Source organism: Pelecanus crispus, chromosome 19, assembly GCF_030463565.1.
Source record: "Pelecanus crispus isolate bPelCri1 chromosome 19, bPelCri1.pri, whole genome shotgun sequence".
Lineage (NCBI taxonomy): Eukaryota > Metazoa > Chordata > Aves > Pelecaniformes > Pelecanidae > Pelecanus > Pelecanus crispus.
In genome coordinates this window covers 3,040,582-3,059,287 of record NC_134661.1, presented here as the reverse complement: position 1 = coordinate 3,059,287, position 18,706 = coordinate 3,040,582, and the positions used below count along the sequence as shown (strand labels likewise).

The window sequence follows — 18,706 nt, the reverse complement described above, 5'->3', positions numbered from 1 at the left end:
TACTGCTGGCATGATGGGACCAGCAAGCCAGACGTGAAAAATGAGCGCATGGGCCCACCTACAGCAACGAGAGCTCCCCGTCCTCTCGCCTGCACCCGGTGGGGCCGTGCTGTAGGGCTCTTCCAGGGATCTGGCCCCGCACTAATGAACAAAGCCACCTCGTTTCCGAGGGGGGGGGGGCAGAGGGGACTCACTGCTATCCCACACCACCAGCTTCTCAAGCAACCAGCCAGACCCGGAAAACCCATACCAGAAATATTTCAGGACGACATTTCCACGTCTTGTCTGAAGGACCGTATTTCTATGTCTTTTCTGAAGGTCCTTACCTTTTTATTCTCCGCTTCCCACTTTTCCTCCCCTTTTTCCTTTTATAAATCTCTTTCTCCTCCACTGCAGCACCGGAACAGGCAGCAAAAGAAGGGTAAAATGAGACCACAACTCTCCCAGTATTTCAGTGCAACTCCCCTTCTACAAGCTTCAACCTCTCCTTCGAGACCAAAGCAAAACCAGTGCAGAAACCACCACGTTTTGCCCCTGCTCCTCCCGTTCATCATCCCACCGGCTCAGTGAGCCCCTCCAGCCCGTTCTTAAGCTCGTGGATATTTGCTGGAGGTTTTCTAGCACTCGGTGCCCGCCATGGAAGGCAGCAGGGCCGGGCTGGCTCTTCGGCAGCTGTTCCCTTGGCCTCTCCTTTATCTCCAGCATTGTGTTCACATCTGCTTCCCCCTCTGCCTCTTTCCCTGCCGCTGGGAGCCTGGTTTTAAATCACTGCTCAGCGCGCCGGCTGCCAGGCATTGGTTTTGTGCTGCCCAGCATGCCCCGTTTGGATGGGTATCCAAAAGCCGTTTGCAAGCCTGCTCTTTGGGTTTTTTTCCCTTTTTTTTTCCTTTTTTTTTTATCCTCCTGAACCTGCCAGCACTGCCACACTGCTCTCCCCTCCTCCTTTTTGGCCGTGGAGTTATCTTGGCTCTGGAACCATGTTCAGACACCTGGTTGCTGGCAGCGCGGGGCTTTGGCAGCGGCTGGCTGCATGCAGCTCTCTGATAGGGAAGGGGAGGCGAGCGGGGCCCAGCCGGTGCGGGTCAACGCAACCCACCTTGGCTATCGAGGACGTGCCGGTGGCCACCTGCACTGCTCCCACCTGGCCAGGGGCTTTCTGGAGCCTGGTGCTGGCGGCAATCCCCCCAGCCGCATCTCTCTGGCTTTGCCTGGAGTTTTGGCCGAGGCCAGCTTCTGGTTTTGCTGGGGATTTGCACGGTAGAAAAGCGCAGCTTTGCACAGCATCGCCCAGGAGCTGCGTTTTAAGAGATGCATTTAGGACAAGACATCGCCATCTGCGGCTGCCTTCCCCGGCAGAGAGCACTGCTCCTGAGCATGGCAATTTTAGCAGAGCAAGGCAGCAAAAACGCCTAGGGAGCAAACAGAGCAGGGCACGTGGAGGGATGCCTCGCTGCCACTCTGCCCACGCAGTGGCTCCAGACGAAATTCCCCTTTCAGATTGCAGTCTCTCCGCGCTATCAAAAAAAGAGAGGGCTATGTCCTTCCCCCAGCCGATAACATGCAAACTTCCCTGAAAAGCTTGGCCGATGCCTCCCCAAAATCCTTTCACCCGTGGTCTGTGCAGGATTGCAAGCCAGGATCCCCATGGATGCCACTTTTGATGGCAAAGGCTGCACCAAACAGACCAAAGTCCCTTGGGCAGAGCCCCCTGCTCCTGCTCTCCAACTCCCCGAGCCTCTGCAACAGGCTTTCGCTTCTGGACTCGCCTCTGGGGGGACCGGCCAGAAAAATCAGCTCTAAAGGCCAAAAAGAAGAGCCAGATTAAAGTATCAACTCTGAATTTATGCTCGGGACTTAAGGTTTAATAATGCAACAGAAAATCAATATTTAATAAAGCAAATGATGGAGAAAAACACTGAATGGGAGATGAGCCGCTGCTCATGTTTTCAAACATGTAACTCCCGGAGGAGCCGGTTTGGCAGGATGGATGCAGTACCAGATTGCCACGAAGAGCTGGCATGCAGGTCGCCCCAGGTCCCACCGATTCCAGCTCGGGTGTCAAGGGGGCTCACGGGTCTTTTATTAAAGGACAAACAAGGAATTACTGCAGTGGTCAGAGTCCAAATACCCATGGAGAGAGATCAAATGCTGATGCACATGGGGAGCCGAGCAGCTGCCTCGCTGAACAGGCCCAGATTTGTGCGAGGGCTGGAGGCTGGGCTTGCGGAACGTGGGCAGGCATGCAGCAGCGCACGCACATTCAGGTTTGAAATGCACCCAGAAGAGCTGTCAAGGGACGGAGATCTCCCGATAAGCCGGGAGGGAGCACAGGGGCTCAAAGGAGAGGATAAATCCCTGTCTGCCAAGCAGGAGAGGAGGTGGTGTAGGTAGTTCAGGGGGGCAAGCGAGCAACCGGGGCATCAAACCCGGCTGGCAGGCGCGGTGGCACGGCAACTGCGCATCCCTGGGCGGTGCTGGGCCTGGGCAGGACGAAGGATGCAGCAGGGATGCGGCCGCGATGCTGGGGACAGATCAGCAGCTCTGACTCCCTCCCCTGGAAGCTGGAGAAAACTGCAGCGAGCCCATGCATGGCACAGAGATGTCACCTGCAAAGGATTCACCTTGTGCAAATCAACAGCTACCCCAGCAGCCACGCTCTACCAACGTGTACGAGTTGCCTCAGAGCATTTCTGTGGGGCGTGAGCCCCCATGAAACCCAGCGAGCCTGAGGAAGAGATGCTCCAAGACCTTGAATCCCGCAGCCCCAGCCAGGACACCGCTCGCTCGAGCCGTACCCGACCCCACCTCTCCCACGCCTGGGGCTGCACGAAACCCAACGCCGAGCTGCGGAGCGAACCGCGCAGCGACCAGCATTGCAATAACAAACGCCTTTTGCAGCGGCAATTCTGCCTGGCTGCCTACGCTAAGCCTTCCCAGCCCTGACACAAGCTGTGCTGCCGGGTGGGAAGGGAGGGGAGATTTCCCCGTGCCCACCCAGGCGACGGCGGCTGCTGCCTGGAGATGCACAAAGACCCCCAGCTCTGCCTCTGAAGTTTGGGGGCTCTGGATAAGCCCTCTAACCGCAGGAGGCTCTCGGGTATGGGTGCTCGGCTCTCTCCGGGGCAGCAAAGCGAGCCCCGGTGCCCTTGGATGAAACCCCCTCCTCTCGCACGCAGCGTGCGCCGGGTTGCCTGCCTGGCCCTGCAGCACGGCAATAATTTGTAGCTTGTGCCGGGATCCTTCACGATGAAAGATGACATATAAATATAAAACGTTATCGCTCCATAACAGCCACATGCTATAAAATGCCGGGCAGAAGGATCTGGAACTAGATGGAGGCAGCGCTTTAAATCCTTCCCCGCAGAGTCACTGTTGCTAGAACAGACCCGCTCCGAAGAGCGCCGGCAACAGCGGGAGAAGAAGAAAGGCCCCGATAAAAACACCACAACTGTGGAATTAGGCAAATAAGGTGACTTTATACCGGCGTGACCTTCCTGTACTGACAACCCTGGGGTAGCTGTAGTACCGGCGTGCCAGCGACGTCTCCTCCCCTTCATCCCCTGCCGCGACTTTCGGCGGATGCTCCGCGTTACTATAGCAACAATAAAGCGCCGGTACCAATGTTACACTACAACGAGTTGACTCTGCTCCCACGGTTACAATAACAACGCTGTTACTGTAGTAACATTACATTGTTGAGGTCTCACTGTTCCACCCTTAATTTTATTGTCGCAAGATTAAATTGCAATAATGTTATCGAGCCGCCATTAGCGTCACCATGGTAACTATAACATTAAGGTAGCGATATCGCATTACAGTGGTCCAACCGTTCCACCACAAATATTTTAATGTAGTAAAACAAAAGAGATTACTGCAGTAACATTAAACTGCAGCGACCTCATTAAACCGCCACCGGCTTTATCGCGCCGAACGGCGGTACGTTGCAAAGCGTACGCAGCGGCGGGGAGATGCCCGACGTGGCATCCCGGAGGCGCGGGTGCCGCTGCTGCCGTGCCGCCCCTTCGGCTGGCAAAATCCTTGGGGAAGGACCCCGCCGTGCAGGGGCTGAGCACGGGACCTGCGGACGACTCGAGCCCTCCTCCGGCCCCGCTGGGAGAGCTGCCGGCGCGGCGTGCCGCCGGCCTCCCGGTTTCACCCGCTCCGCCGAAGGGATTAGCGGAGCTGCTGCTGAATGGCTCCGGGTGAGGCAGGCGACCTCTCCCTGAAAGCGTTTGGAGAGGACGGGTGAGCGGGGCTGCGGCAGCTCGCGCGCTCAGAAAGGCTCAAAGAGGAGTAGGCTCTTATTTTCTAGAAGAGGGGCGATCGGAGGGTGAGGTACGCTGAGCTCGCCTTGCCGCCGCAAAAGTGCATGCAGCTGCAGCTGGGGAGGGGGGAAAGAGCAGGGCCACGGGGGTGTCGGGGGTGGAAACGGCCCCCGCAGCATCGCTGTGCTGTCCCAGCACCAGGGCACGGCGGGGACCACGAAGGGCTCGTGTCGGCGCCGCTTAGGGCAACCCCGCAACGCACCGGATTACAGCGGCGGCGGAGCGACAGGGGAGGAAAACAGAGGAATTAGCCGCGGCCTCGGTGTACGCAAAAAAGAACACGAAGGAAATGAGAACGGTCCGTGTGTCCTATGAATCAGTGGTTCCTTCCTTCCCCTCGCTCCATTCTCCTGCCAATTATTTCTCCTTGGGAACAGGATTCATCCTCCCATGGGTCTGGCGGTGCCCAGCCCGCCAGCATCGCCGGGATGCCAGGCAAGCATGGAGGACGCCTTCCCTTCATCACTACTCCGTTACCAACTTGCGTTTGTAAGGAGGACGGTGGTTAATGCACTCCAGCACTGTTCACCTCCCCATCCTTCCCAATCTCACTCCGCCCGCGGCAGCGGGGCTCGCCCCCGTGCTCCTCCGGGAAGCAGGACGCGCCGCAGCACGAGCGGGACACGTTCCCGGCGGGACGCGGCGTGCCCGGCTCCCTCCGGCAGCGCAGCCCCAGGCTGCAGCGAGGGCAGGCGTGTGAGCCCGGAGCAAGCGCTTCCAGCACGGGCTCCGGAGTCTCCGCTTTTCCCCTCTCCCGCCCCACGATATAATTGCTAATTAATAATAACGTTTAGCTCTCAGATAGCGCGTTCCATCTTCAAAGACCTCTGTCGACATTAACGAATTAATCCTCATCAACCCCCCTGTGAAGTAGGTGACAATTATTATCTCTGCCTCGCAGATGTTAAATTGATTTGCAAAGAGGTCAAGTGAGTTGGGGGAGGCCGGAGGGAGCCTGCCCGGCCGCACGCCGGTACCTACGTACGTACCCACGGGCACGGCTGCGGGTTAAACCCACCCACCGGGCTGACGGGCCCCCACGGAGAAGCGAGGACCTTGGGAAGGAGCTGGAAAGATCCGAGGGCAGCGATGGATGCGGGAGCAGCAGAGAAGAGGGGATGCTCGTGGGGGCAGAGAGAAATGGGGATGCAAAGCCAACAACTAGGACAGCATGCGAGAGCGCGTGGGAGACTTCCAGTCCTCAACAACAGCCCTGATACAAAAGGAAAAGATGCTTTGACGGACGGACGGTGATTAGCAACACAAGAGAGACGGGGAAAGAACGCATCAGTCAAAGGAGCCGAGAGCGCCGGCGAAGCGAGGGAGGATTTCGATTTCGTGCCACTGGTTTCCTCCCCCCGCCACTTTGGGGAGGCTCTCCACGCTCTCCGCATGCCTTTTAGAAGGCATTATGGAAACCTGCTCTTGCTTCCAGAAGGGACAGCTGCTCTCACAGGGGAAAGGTGCGGTCGCACCAGAAAAACCCATGCCAGAAGCAGCTCCCGTGGTTTCTGCTGGGAAGCATCCCTACCCAGCGTGAAACCCCAGCCCATGGCTGGAGTCTGCACACCCTCACTGCCGCTGGGTTATCGAAAAGCCCTGGGCAAATCCCTCTGCCCCTCCTCACCCCCAGCGCGGTGGCTTTGGTGGCGCAGGGGACAGGCTCAGCCCCACGGGTGCCTGGTCGGACCCCCCAGCTCCGGCACCAAAGCTCCTGGGCGGAGCGCGGTCAGGAAGGCTCTGAGCATCTCCAGCAAAAAAAAACCCCAGGCGCAAGCAATGCATTCCCATCTACTCTGTTTTCCCTGCAAGCCATCTTGAGGCCTTTGGATGAGAGCGATGATGACTGCAGGGACTGAGCCTTCCTCCCAGCCTACGCTGCCACGTGAACCGCTCGGCAGGGCAGGCGTTTCCCCCGCACCCCGGTGCGAGGCAGAAAAGCGGCCGCAAAAAAAGTCATCCTTGTTCTCCCGCGGGCGAAAGGGGCTTATGGCATCAAAGGAAAATTAATTGGGCAGAGTTTGGCGCTTGAAACAAAGCCGGCTCGGGCACCGCAGCCCCACCGGCAGCTTTATCTCACCGGCGCACACCTTGGCAGCGACGCTCCCGGGGCGGGACGAGGTGCCACCGGCACCCCACGTGTGCCCCCGCCACCGGGGCAGCCCCCCGAACTCCGGCGAGCGGGTAATTAACTCCCAAACAAAAGCAGGGATTTGCAGATTAACCCGGGCCTGGGAAGGAGTGGGAAAACTCATTTACACCAAACAAAAGGGGAGGGGTGATTAGTTGCTCCAGTGACAACAGAAAGAGCCAGATAGGGCCAGGGAAACTGATAAAGAAGCGAGAAAGCCTAATATCCCCCAGTTGCCTGCCTTTTTTTTTTTTTTCTTTTCCTCTTCTTTCTTTCTAAGCACTAAAATTCCACCATTTTCTATCATGCAAATTTGTGTGCCTAAGTGAGATTAAACTCCCTGCCTCCTTCCCCAAGTCCATTTCCCACGCTGAGATAAGGCCAACTTTCCTTAATGCATCTTACCAGGCAGTGGGAGTGTTTTGCAGGCGCGCATTGGAGATGGCTTATTATCAATACAAATAAGAGCTTGCCAGACACCCTCCTCCTCCTCCTCCCTCCCCTCTCTCTTTTAAACCCAGGAACCCGGAGAACAGCTTAAAGAGCTGAAGGATCTTACCAGGAGCGGGGAGAGGGGGGAGGCTGGGCCTGAGATGCTGCTGCAGGGGCAAGAAGTGGGACTTGCTAAGGAAACCACAGTGGGATACAGGAGAGGAGAGGAAGGGAACTCCTCAGAGGTCAAGGGGGCCCAAGTCCTTTTTCTCGCTTTGGGTTTCTGCCTCCCTCCAAGTTCAGAGCTTGCTTATTGCAAGTGGGGCTTCCCTGGATTCTGTCTCTGTGGGATTTTCACCCAGAAACACCTCTCTCTTCCCAAGCAAATTCCTGCAAACACGGGCAGTGCTGCTTCCTTGTGCTTTTTCTGGTCTTATGGCAACTCCTCCTAAGAAGAAATGAGGGCTGAGCAAGTGGGACAGGCAGGGACCACCTTCCAGACGCTGCAGACGACATGGGCGCTCCCCGAGCGGTTCATTTTAGGTCCAGCTGTAGCCTGGGATCTCCTTTCCTGGGGAGATCCAGGTGCAAAGAACCTCCTCGTACCTTTTGCAGCTATGTTGGCTCACATCAACTTGGCATGGCCAACACTGAGCCTGACCCCATTTAAAGCAGTCTCTGAAATAGCAGGTCTGAACTTTGAAGCATTTAATGCCAAGGGTCTGTCATTTCGTTCCTGGGCTTATTTGTCCCACATTAGCGCAGAGGCTCACCGGCAGCGGGAAGGAGAGATGCACCAACCTGCTATTCCTGGATCGGCAGCAATCACCTTTTGCAGCAGGATTTCAAGACTGACAAGTGTTTCTGAAAGCCTGACCGATGAGGAAAGGTGGGAGAAACGGAGCGTGCATAATTTCAGAAAGAAGGGGGCTAAGGGGCAACACGGTAACAACCTTCCCAAAAGCTAAAGGTTGTTACAAAGGGGACATTGATCAATTGTTCCCCACGTCCACCGGGGATAGGCTGAGAAAAACTCCACTTCATTTGCAACAAAGAAGGTTTAAGTTAGATATTAGCTATACATTTTCTAATTATAAAGGTAGCGAAGCAGTAGAATAGATTGTCTAGGGAGACTGAAGAACCTGCTTTGTTAAAGATTTTCAAGAATAGCTTTCCCACGTGTTTGCCAGCAATGTCTCTGCCTCGTTGCAGGGGGACGGGCTAAATTAGCTCTTGAGGTGCCTTCTACCCACCTATTTTGGGATCTCAGCCATCAATACAGTCAACCTAGAAATAAATGTGCAGCACTTCCCTTGCTGCAGCGTAGACATCCTTGGTTGGTGGTGGTTTCTAGCTGATTCTCTCCTGCTGCCTTGGGGGACCATCCCCAACCCTCACACCCTAAAGGAAGCTCCTTCTCCCACCCCATCCCTCTTCTGTTTTTTGCTCTTTCCCCCCACAGCACCGCTTCCTCCAGCAGCCTTTGGCAGACGCCAGGGATGCCCCAGCTCCTCGTTCCCTCCATCCATGGCTGTTTCCCAGTGAAATCACCCAAATTTGGGGAGAAGGAGGGATGCACAGCGTGGGCTGAGGGTGTTTGGACCCTGGCTGATACACATCCCGCCCGCCTCGGGGAGCAGCAGGCTGTTGAAATCCCGGCTGGAAGGGGAAGAGCTCCTTGCCCCCCCCCGCGGCCAGTCCCTTTGGAGAGCGCAGCCTGCCCCGGGGCACGATTTAATTGCATCCTGAGAGGCTGGAGTGCTCCTGCCTGCAGACCTGTGCCCCCAGGCCCTTTCCTGGTGCAGCAAGGGGACAGTCAGGACCTGCTTAGAGCAACCCGCACACCTCCCTCTTTCTGGCTTCACCTGGACTAACCCTGTCTAAAAGGGGAGACCCCCTTTCCTACCTCCTCTCACCGCTTCTCCATGCCTATCAGGCTGCGGGAAGGGGCAGGAGGTCCCACAGCCACGTGCTGAACTTGGCACATCCCCGAAATCCGGCGCTTGGACACCCTGCTTTCCTGGGAGGGAAAGGTAAGCGCCGCTTCCCACAAGCTGAATGTCTTTCACGACAGGATTATACCAGCTTGCGTATTTATTGGGCCCATTTTCCAAGGCAGGAGAGTTAATCCTGGCAGCCCAGCCGAATTTTAGTCAGGGTCATTAAGGCAGGCTTCCCTTTAATGGGACACGATATTCACTTTCATGTCCTGCTCCAGTGCATTGCTGCACGTCATGCTCTTGCCACCTTCCACCCGAGAAAGGGCTGGGTGAGTGTCCTGGTTTCGGCTGGGACAGAGTTAATTTTCTTCCTAGTAGCAGGCACAGTGCTGTGGTTTGGATTTAGTAGGAGAAGAATGTTGATAACACGCTGATGGTTTAGTTGTTGCTAAGTACGGCTTATGCCAGTCAAGGACTTTTCAGCTTCCCATGCTCTGCCAGGGGCACAAGAAGCTGGGAGGGGGCACAGCCAGGAGAGTTGATCCCAACTGCCCCAAGGGCTATTCCATACCATACGGCGTCATGGGCAGTATAGAAACTGGGGGGGTTGGCCAGGGAGCCGCGATCGCTGCTGGGGAACTGGCTGGGCATCGGTCGGCGGGTGGGGAGCAATTGCATTGGGCATCACTTGCTTTGTATATTGTTATTATCATTCTTATATTGTTATTATTATCATTACTATTTTACTTTATTTCAATTCTTAAACTGTTCTTATCTCAGCCCAGGAGTGTTTCTCACTCTTACTCCTCCGATTCTCTCCCCCATCCCATCGGGGCAGGGGCAGTGAGCGATGGCTGCGTGGTGCTGAGCTGCTGCCTGGGGCTGAACCACGTCAGCGAGCCAAGCGATAGCTCTTGAAATTAGGGGGCCTGCTCCCGAGAGCCGGTATTTCTTTTGGCAGTGGCGAGGATATTCAGCATGTTACAGGACTGAGCCCATCACTGAATCCTCCAGTGCTTAACTGTACTGCTGCAAGGAGTTAAGATATGACCTTTTCCTCCAGTACCCAAACATCTCTTCCTAATGATACAGCAAGACACAGGAGGGATGGACCTGGATGTCTGGCGATATGGGAAATTTAGGTCAGGAAACAGGAATCAGAAGAGAGCCGATAGAAATTATCCTGCATCACCCCAGCGCCTGATAGCGGCTTCAGAACTTGTGGGTGATCGACTTCGGCTTAAGAAACTCAGGCAGGTATTAACAGATTGCAAGATAAACGGCAAGGACCCAGGCTGGCAATGCATCCGCTTTTTCTCCGCGGTTAAAGGAGATGGAGAAAGCCCAGCTCTGTTTAGCTTGCTTGATTGCTCGAAGAGGAAAGAGAAAACGGAAAGGGAGGGAGGGAGGGGGGAAAATAAAGGCCCTGGGTTTGGGTTTTTTCCCCCCTCCTATTCATTAGGCTGTCAATAACACTCAGGGCCTGGCACATTGATGGCGGATTAGCTCAACCCAACTCTGTGTACAAGACCAATACCTTTTTAACCCAGCTTGTTTCCAAATCAATACACCCATCAGCATTCAAAAATTAGCCCGAGATGAGATTCCAATACTCAAGCCGGTGTGTCATGCTAAGAGGGCTCCTGGCCAAATCACAGAAGAAGGAGGAAAAAAGGTTGCTAGCAAAGGATTAGAAATTTTCCATTAATCTTCCCCGAGGCTGCCTCCAGCGGGCCCCATACGTCCCACCACGCGGGCTCCCCTTGCCCAGCACATGTCCCCCCCAGTCCCGCAGCGTGGGCGCAGGAGCTCCCTTGCACGAACGTCCATCTGCTTGACCGTTGCACGTGGCCACGCTTGCACGTCCCCTCCCGAGCGCCCGTGCGTGCTTGCACGCTTGCTGAAGAGCACACGCATGCACCCGGCGGACTGCGCAGCCTCGGCGAGCACACGCTTAGCCACCGCAAGCGCTCTGCCACCCCATGCCAGCCTTCCTCCTCCTCCTCCTCCTCCTCCCAGAAGTGCGGTTTCAACACACAAACACATATTGTTGCTAGGCATACACACACCCCCGCAAAGTACACAAATCTGCCAGCTCGCTCTTTTCCCCCAGCACAAGTTTTACTTCAAGCATTGCCTCCAGCATGGAAAACAAGAAAACCCATCAAAATACAACAGCAAACGGCAACACGGGTTTGCTGGTGACTACTTCAGGAGGCAGAGCTGCCTGTATCAGAGCCCCGTGACTGCTCCAGGAAGGTTGGGTAAATGCATCGCCCGGCTTCACTGGCACTCTCCAAGCCTGTCCATCAGCCTCTAGGTTTGCACCAAGCTCATGCTCAACGTAGGAGCAATGGGAGGAGAAGACACCAGGGCAAAAGGGAGGAACAGAAATCAAAGCACCAAGCCTAACCCCTCTATGAATTCCCTTCCTCTTACCTTGCACGATGAGATGGACACGCGATGTCTTGGGGTGATTGTCTGTCTGCACGGAGCAGGTGTAGGGGCCCTCATCGTACACGTCCACATCTTGGATCTGGATGCTGTACTGGGTTTTGGTGTTGGCCAAGAGCACCACCCGAGGGTCCACGCACCACTTGTCATTGCCGGCATAGAGGATGCTGCTGCGGTTCAGCCAGGCCACTCGGGTGACTCGGTTATCCACGGAGCACCTGGGGAGAGGCAGAGAGGTGACCCATCAGCGCGCTGCTCTTGGGCGCTCTGCCCTCCCTTCCCCAGCCCCTCCTGGTCCTCCCGGCACTGTTTTTAGCTTCGCTGCCAGAAGCAGTTTCAGAGACCAAGTGCTTTGAGTGCCCAAAGAGGACAATGTCAGCACTTCACCTGCGGTGCTCAGGGCACCGATGTGCATCTAAACTGATGGCTCCAGAGATTTGCCCAAGAGCTTCACAATGATTCCAGACGTACAGAGGTCAGAGCCACCCGGCACCAGTCCCCAAAGGACCTTTTGCTTCTCCATTCCCATTCGCTTCTTTGCAAACTCAGAGACAGCCAGAGCCAAGCCAGAACCTCCATCCCAAGTCCAACCCCCGCTTTTCAGCGGGGGCACGCAGGTTGCTACCTCCTGCCCAAACCCATCGCTCGTCATTCTCTCCGCAGACTTTCATATCCCTGCAGCCAGGTGAAGAAATGCAAAGCGGAGCTGGGAAAGCAGCTCGCGCCGCTTCACAAAGGAGCAAGGAAAATTTATCTCGGGAGAAAGCCAGCTCTGACACGCCTCTAAAGAGAAACCTTGAGCTTCCTGCCATTTGTCCCTTCTGTCAGCTCTTCCTTCCCTACCCATCATCTGCATCGCTGCATCTCCCTCACTTACCCCACCCAAGCATTTCACCCATCAAGTGATGTTTTGGAGGCAGAAATCTTCTATTTCCAGCCTCATTAGGAAACTGAGCCCCCGCCCCAGAACACAACGTGGCACAAACCTAGAACAGACTTTGCTCCTGAGGGAGATTATTTTCCTGTCCACATTAGCTGGGGCCAGTCTTGCTCCCCTCGAAGGTCTCTGCCAGCCCTGTAACCCTCCATCCCCACATGCCCAAGCAAGGTTTCGATCCTCCATTTCCACGAATCATCTCCAGACAAGCGAAGAGCGGAGGGCCTGGAGGCTGCCTGCTGTCCAAGCCCTCCCCTAGGCAGCAGAAACCCGCAGCCCTCCAAGCCAGCTAAAACCCCGCTTCTCTCCGAGCAAGTTTGGGATTACGGAGCTGCTGGACTTAGCCGCGCTTTGCTAGACGCCAGCGACAGAGGATAATGTCCCCGCATAAAACCACTCAGCCTAAGATCCACTGTTTGTATTCTCCCCAATCTACTTCATTACTTGTGTAGCGGCTGGGATGCAAATTAACTTGGGAGGCACCGAAAAAGAGCACGCCAGCCTCTGGGAGGTCTCGCACAGGGTAAGCTCAATGAATGCAAGGGGCTTAATGGGCTTGCAGAGCCCAGTAGCAGGGGAGTTAACGGCCAGGATGAATATATCTGCGGCATGCGCTCCATCAGGGACTTACCCTGACACTTTAGGGATTGTTTCTCAGGGCGAGCACGCCTGGGCAGAGCCACCGAGTGAGTAGGAATAATAAAAGCAACCTGCAAGACAGCTCGAGTCCTCGCTGCGATTCAGGCAGCCGTCTACAGCCTCTCTCGCTGCATCTGCCCGTCTGTCTCCTCGCTGGCGAGCTGCTTCTCCTCCCGTGTCTGCTACGGGTGCCAGCAAAGACACAGGTACCCACCTGGGGACAAGCTGTCTTGTCTCATCTAGCCTCTTTTTGGAGGTATCTCTTTGGCCCCAGTGATTACAGGAGAAGCCTAGATACCCCTCTGGGCCTCAACAAACACCATTTGGAGCTCAGGGATGACGGGTCCCCAGGAGGTGACGTGCCCAAGGCGAGATGGGTCGTCTGCAGCCCAGGACTCCCCTGCTGATTTGCTAGGCAAGTACCCAAGCTGCTGCACCATCCTCCCTCTCTGGTGTGAAAAACATCCAATAAATTAAACAATTTTACTGCTGTTCCATAATGATATTACGATAATAATAAATTAAATGTGAGCAGATTTTTATTATCTGCATAAAAAAAAGCAATAGATTCAGCCTGGGCTGAACACCAAGAACTCGGCTCTTGCTCTCAGCTGCATTACAACTTGAGCAAAACCGCAGAGTTTAGTTGCTCAAGTTGAACAAAACTTGAGATTCCTTCCCAGAGGATGGTTTTACTACGTTGTACTCTGGACCTCAACTATCCCGGTAGCTTAGACCTGCAGGGTTTGAATAAAGTGCAGGTGGATATTTGATGCTTGGCTCCGGCCTTCCCATCGCAATGCCATGAAATAGGCTCCTGCAATTGCAGCGAGCAGCGCTTCTGCACAAACACAGGGATGTCTACCCTCTGCCAAAGCCGTATCACGGAGAAGGACTGGGTGATGAGAAGCCAGATGTGGCTTGAATTTCTCGGACTGGTCCCTTCTGTGGAGATTATCCCTGAGGACCTGTAAGCAGGCTGAACTAAAAATACCTATTTCCTCTCTCCTCCTCCCCACCTTTTTTTTTTTGTGAAATGCAACAGCTTGGAGATCCCTGGATAATAATGGAGCCAGACAGTGTGTAATCCAAGCATTCCCTCTATCATATGGGCATTTAAGTGCTTTTGAAAAGCAACGGGGCTCAGGTAATGCATGAGGCAACAGTGAAATAAGTGCTTTCGCCCTTCACAGCACCCGGTCACAATCTCTTCTTATCACCTAGACACGCTTCTCTGTCCCTGGGATCAGCAAGCTTAAAGTTGTTATTTTATTTTCTTCCCTGCCTCTTAAAGCTCCCAAGCCAATATATATATATATATAAAATAAAGTGCAGAGACAGCTCCTGGGAAAGACGCGCTTTGACCTCTGGATACGGTGTGCTGTTTAGGGGGCGACGGGTTGCGCTCCTCCCCGAGCTCCTTCCAACAACCGTGCCAACCCCGCTCCTCCTCGCACAAGCGCCGGTCGGGGTCCCCGCGGCCGAGGCTCGCCGCAGTGACCCGGTGCTCTTCCAGCCCCTCCATCTGCTCCCCCTTCCCTCCTCCGGCAGCAGCTCTCTCCACCAGCCCGGCGCGGGGGTGGGAAGCCCTTCCTCTCCCAGCACGCAGGCAGCCGAGCGGAAAGCCTTCGGCTTTGGCCGGGAAGCCGGGCTCCAAGCGCAGGTGGAGAGCAAAGCCACCGCCGAGCCCGCAGCCGCTCCTGGCAAGGTGCAAAGCCCAGGGATGCTTCCTCCACCTCGCTGGAGGCTCTCACCCTCCCTCTTGCCCCGTGAAGTGCCAGGGAGGGAGGGGAGAGAGAGGTCCCCGGGGTGCCAGAAAACAGCGCTTGCCTCCAAAAAGATGTAAAAATAATTAAGCACAGATGAGGTGATTTTCTCTCTCAAGATCCTTAATCTTTGTTACACTCCCGCTTGGAAGGCAAGGCCTTCTCCTCCAGGAAGATGAAAAACTGCTGTCTGTCAGCACAAGGAGGGGACGACACTGCTCCCTCTCTCCGCTATTTCTCTCCCTCCAAACCCAGAGTCCCAAGCCCCGGGGTTTCTCCTCTGGGAGGTGGAAACACTGCTAACACACCACTGCTGCATCGTCCCGGGGGCAGGCAGCGATGGTTTGCAGGGAGATGTAGCTCCACACACTGCACCAGACCCTCTGCTCCCTGCTGCCACTGAGGGCACCTCAAAATGACCACGAGCGATGGAGTCTGGGCATTTTAAGACAGTTATGTGCACCGACCGGAGGCGAGAGCTGCGTGCGTGCATCTTCCCTGCTCGTCCCAGCCTGCTTTTCATGCCCTTGTCCCAAGCTCCCTGGGCAATGATGCCCGGCGGGTGAAAAGGGGATACAGGCGCAGGCTGGTGCTGCCCTTTCCAGACCCGGTAGCATCGCTGCAGACAAAGCTCTTTGGCTTTGCTGTCTGCCCTCAGCTGGTCCCTTAGGACTGGCTGCTCTCCCCCAAACCAGCCAGCATCCCTGCAGCCTGACGGGCTGCGCTCGTACCGCCAAAGTCCACACACCCGTACCCTCCACACCCCACGCAAGGGGCCCAGGGGTGCAGCCGACAGCCCGCCCGGCCGCAGGGACAGCAGCTGGAGATGGAAATTGGAAGAGGGAAAGCATCGCCATCAGGTTTCTGCCGCCTCAGGTAACACACGCACGAAGATGAGCAGGGCTGAGAACGCCAACAAAGCCCTCGGTAGGAGCAAAGCAGCCCCGGCCGTAGGGGAGCAGGCTGCTTTGCAGACGTAGACCCGCCACCAAAGAGCCCACGACCAAACTGCAGCCGCCACAATCCAGTATCAGGAATAAATAAGCAACAGGGTGCCAAAGCTGAGCGCCCCGACCACTGATCCCGCCCGTGCTTCACGCAGCCCCCGGTACCTCCCTGCATTTTCGGTGCAGGCACAGATGGCGTACGCCAGCAATGACATGCCCTCCTGAATTTCTCTCTTTGCTTTCGCGAGTTTGCACATAGAAAATGACGGGAGAGGAGGTGGCCCGGCAGTGGGGGAAGGAGGTTTTTAATTACTGAAGTGTAGTAATTGGCACACAACACTTTTTTGTTGCCTCTTATGCAGATCGCTGGTGTTCCAGAGGGCTGGGCTGGAGAGCACAGATTGTCTCAACCCAGCAGGACACACAAGAAATGAATAATGTTAATTAGAACTGAAAAGAGCTCAGCGAAATTACCAACCTGATTGCCGCTTTCGTTGCAATTATCAGGGTACAAGCTCCATCGCAGGGAGGCAGGGATGGGGCTAAACCTGGCTCACCCCAGAAAACTCAGTGGCCCCACCTGGGGCCGTGACCAAGCTGACCCCCCCCCGCGCTCGACACCTCCCTGGGCTCGCTTCTCCTTCCCCGATTTTCATTGTATGCCCGCCCTAGAGAAACCCCCTTCCCAAATCCAGGCCACCTGATGGAGCCTCGCACGCGCTGCGCCACAGCACCGACCCACCATCGAGCATCCCTAGATGGCTCCTCTTTGTCTCCCCAGTCTAACTCAGCAATTCCCTCTGGATTTTGGAGCAACCCCTTCCACACCAACAGCGTTTTGTCTCTGCTACGGGCTGGGCCAAGCTGGAGATCAGTTTGCAGGAACTAGCTTGGGAGTTAGTTTAAAACTGGGTGCAAAAGCCTCCCACTGAGGCTGGGCAAGGAGACAAGCTGCTCCAGCCCTGCCTTGTCCCTCTGCACCATCAGCCTCACCATAAATGATCAACTAAACTAGACCGCTGCCGGAGGCAGGAGCGTCACATCTCGGATTTATTTGTGTGATTATCACATTTTATTGTTATTTATTAGGATTAATTAAAGGCCGGGTTGTGAACAACTCAATCCCATTCAAGCACAGTCCCACCGCTCTCATAGACTTTCCTGTGATGTTTATGCTCCAGAAGTTTGCCCATCAATTCCTGAGGGAAAGCCGGGGTCAGATTGTCCCTGGGACACGTGCTGCCCACAGCCCCGTAAGGCTGGGATGCACACACCATGGACAGCCCGAGCTGTGGTTATCATGGAAAAGGCGGTCCGGAAGCTTTTTTACTAATAAATATTAACCCTCGTTGCCACAACCCAGTCTGGCTTCCCCCTCCTTACTCTCTGCTGTATTGGGCTAAGTCACGCACTAGCAATTTCTACCAATCCAGCCCTCCTTCAACAGGATTTACAGCATCTGCTCGCTTTCCGTGCACATACAGACTGCGTACGCTTACGCACGCTCACTGCAGCACCGTATGCTCACGTAGGCACCAACACGCAGACGCTACCCTACACGCCAGCGCCAACCCGACAGGCAAGGCTGGCGCAGACACACTGCATTTTTTGCGGGTGTTGCGTGCACGCGACACACGTGACAGGCAGCGTGTACTGAGAGCACGCGTGCTCGTCGACACACGCAGCAAACGGCGCGCGCGCCTCCGGCAATAATCCCGTCCCGCTGCCCCCTCCGCACGCTGCAAGCGGGGCAGCAGCAGGGACGCCCGTCTGAGTCGATGGACGACGAGGCTTGACGTGCAAACCCATTCAGCCGCCTGCAGGGCTAAGCAGGGGACATGCACAGGGGCAGATGGACTATGGGATTCAAATGGTCCATAGGTTTGGTCCCAGCCTGCCGATAGCCCCAGCTGCTCACCCAGGCGGCTCTAACAGGGGCTCAAGGCTCATCCCCACCGGGGTCTGCATGCCCGTGTAGTTGGCGCAGCGGTGGGGGGTTCTTGGCGTGCCCGTCCTCACCTGCGCCCCAGGACCATCCTCACCCTCAACTGCAAGACCCTCTGGAGGGCATCCCTCGGGCGCACCCCAATGCGACACCACCAAAGACGCGGCGCGAGGACTTCTTGCCAGCACGGCACGGCTGTCAGGGTTGAGAAACCGCTTCCCTGCACGGGGAGCCCGCCGCCTGCCAGGCAGGAGCTGACCCCACGATTAACCCGGCAGCAGGGTCCGGCAGGAAAGGGGGGGCCCCGCTGGGGCCGGTGCCTACCTCCAGTCCCCCCCCCTGCAGCAGCCGGAGCATCTCCAAAGGCTGCGGGGTGAGGAGGTGCCCTCAGATCAGCTGCCACCCTGGTGCCTCTTCAAAATCACGCTGAGCTGGTCAAAAGCAGCGCTCAGAAGCAGAAAATAAAAACCCTTTGTGCTTCCCCCTCTCTTGCCTGCCCAGAGTTCCATCTCAGTTCTTGCAGAGGGAGTCGGGGCTCAGTCCTGCCTTTCCCACCGGCTCACGCTACAAACCTGCAGCGAGTTCCTTGCAAGTCCCTGCCCTTCAGTTCTGCCCTGGCAAGGCCGTGCTGTGTGTGCTGCAAAGGTATGTGGCACCTCCTCGCCAGGGAGGGCGAGTTAACGCGTGTTTGTAAAGTACCTGATCTCCTCGACTGAAAGTTTATACATGCAAATGATTCACACTAATTACATTAATAATAGTATACCGGGCTCGGAAAGATCCGCCTTGGTTCGTTGCCCGGGATTCACAGAGCTGCAAACAACTCCCAGTATGCTGCCTTAGACGAGTTTATTGGCAAATGCCAAGGGAACAGGAGGAAACTGGACTGGGGAGGAAGGAAGAGCTGCAAAAAGAGCCGGAGCTCCCACTTTGCAGCCTGCTGAGCGAGCGCAAGGCAGGGTACGGAGCAGCCACGAGCCGCGCCAGCACCGCTGCACGCACCCAGCACCCCGCCGGTCCCGGGAGACCCCTGCGCCAGCACCGAGGACTGGTGCGAAGCAGGCAGGTTGCGATGCAGCAGGCGGGGATGGCTCGTCTGGAAAAGTCTTTCTCTCTCTGCAATGCAGCAGTGTGCTAGCACCTTTCCAAGTCCCCTGCTCCCGTCCTCGGCTCATCTAGCCTTTCTATTT

The 18,706-nt window shown here is 55.9% G+C and overlaps 1 protein-coding gene across 3 annotated transcripts in view; it reads right to left on the bottom strand.

Annotated features, from left to right (window-relative positions):
• The window catches only part of LOC104037330 (protein CEPU-1), a 365,392-nt gene that overhangs the window by 41,755 nt on the left and 304,931 nt on the right, over positions 1-18,706 (bottom strand). For all 3 annotated transcript variants that reach the window (XM_075723131.1, XM_075723130.1, XM_075723132.1), the window contains one exon: positions 11,268-11,500. In XM_075723131.1, coding sequence (XP_075579246.1) covers positions 11,268-11,500 — 233 coding nt within the window. The remainder of the gene's footprint in view (positions 1-11,267; positions 11,501-18,706) is intronic.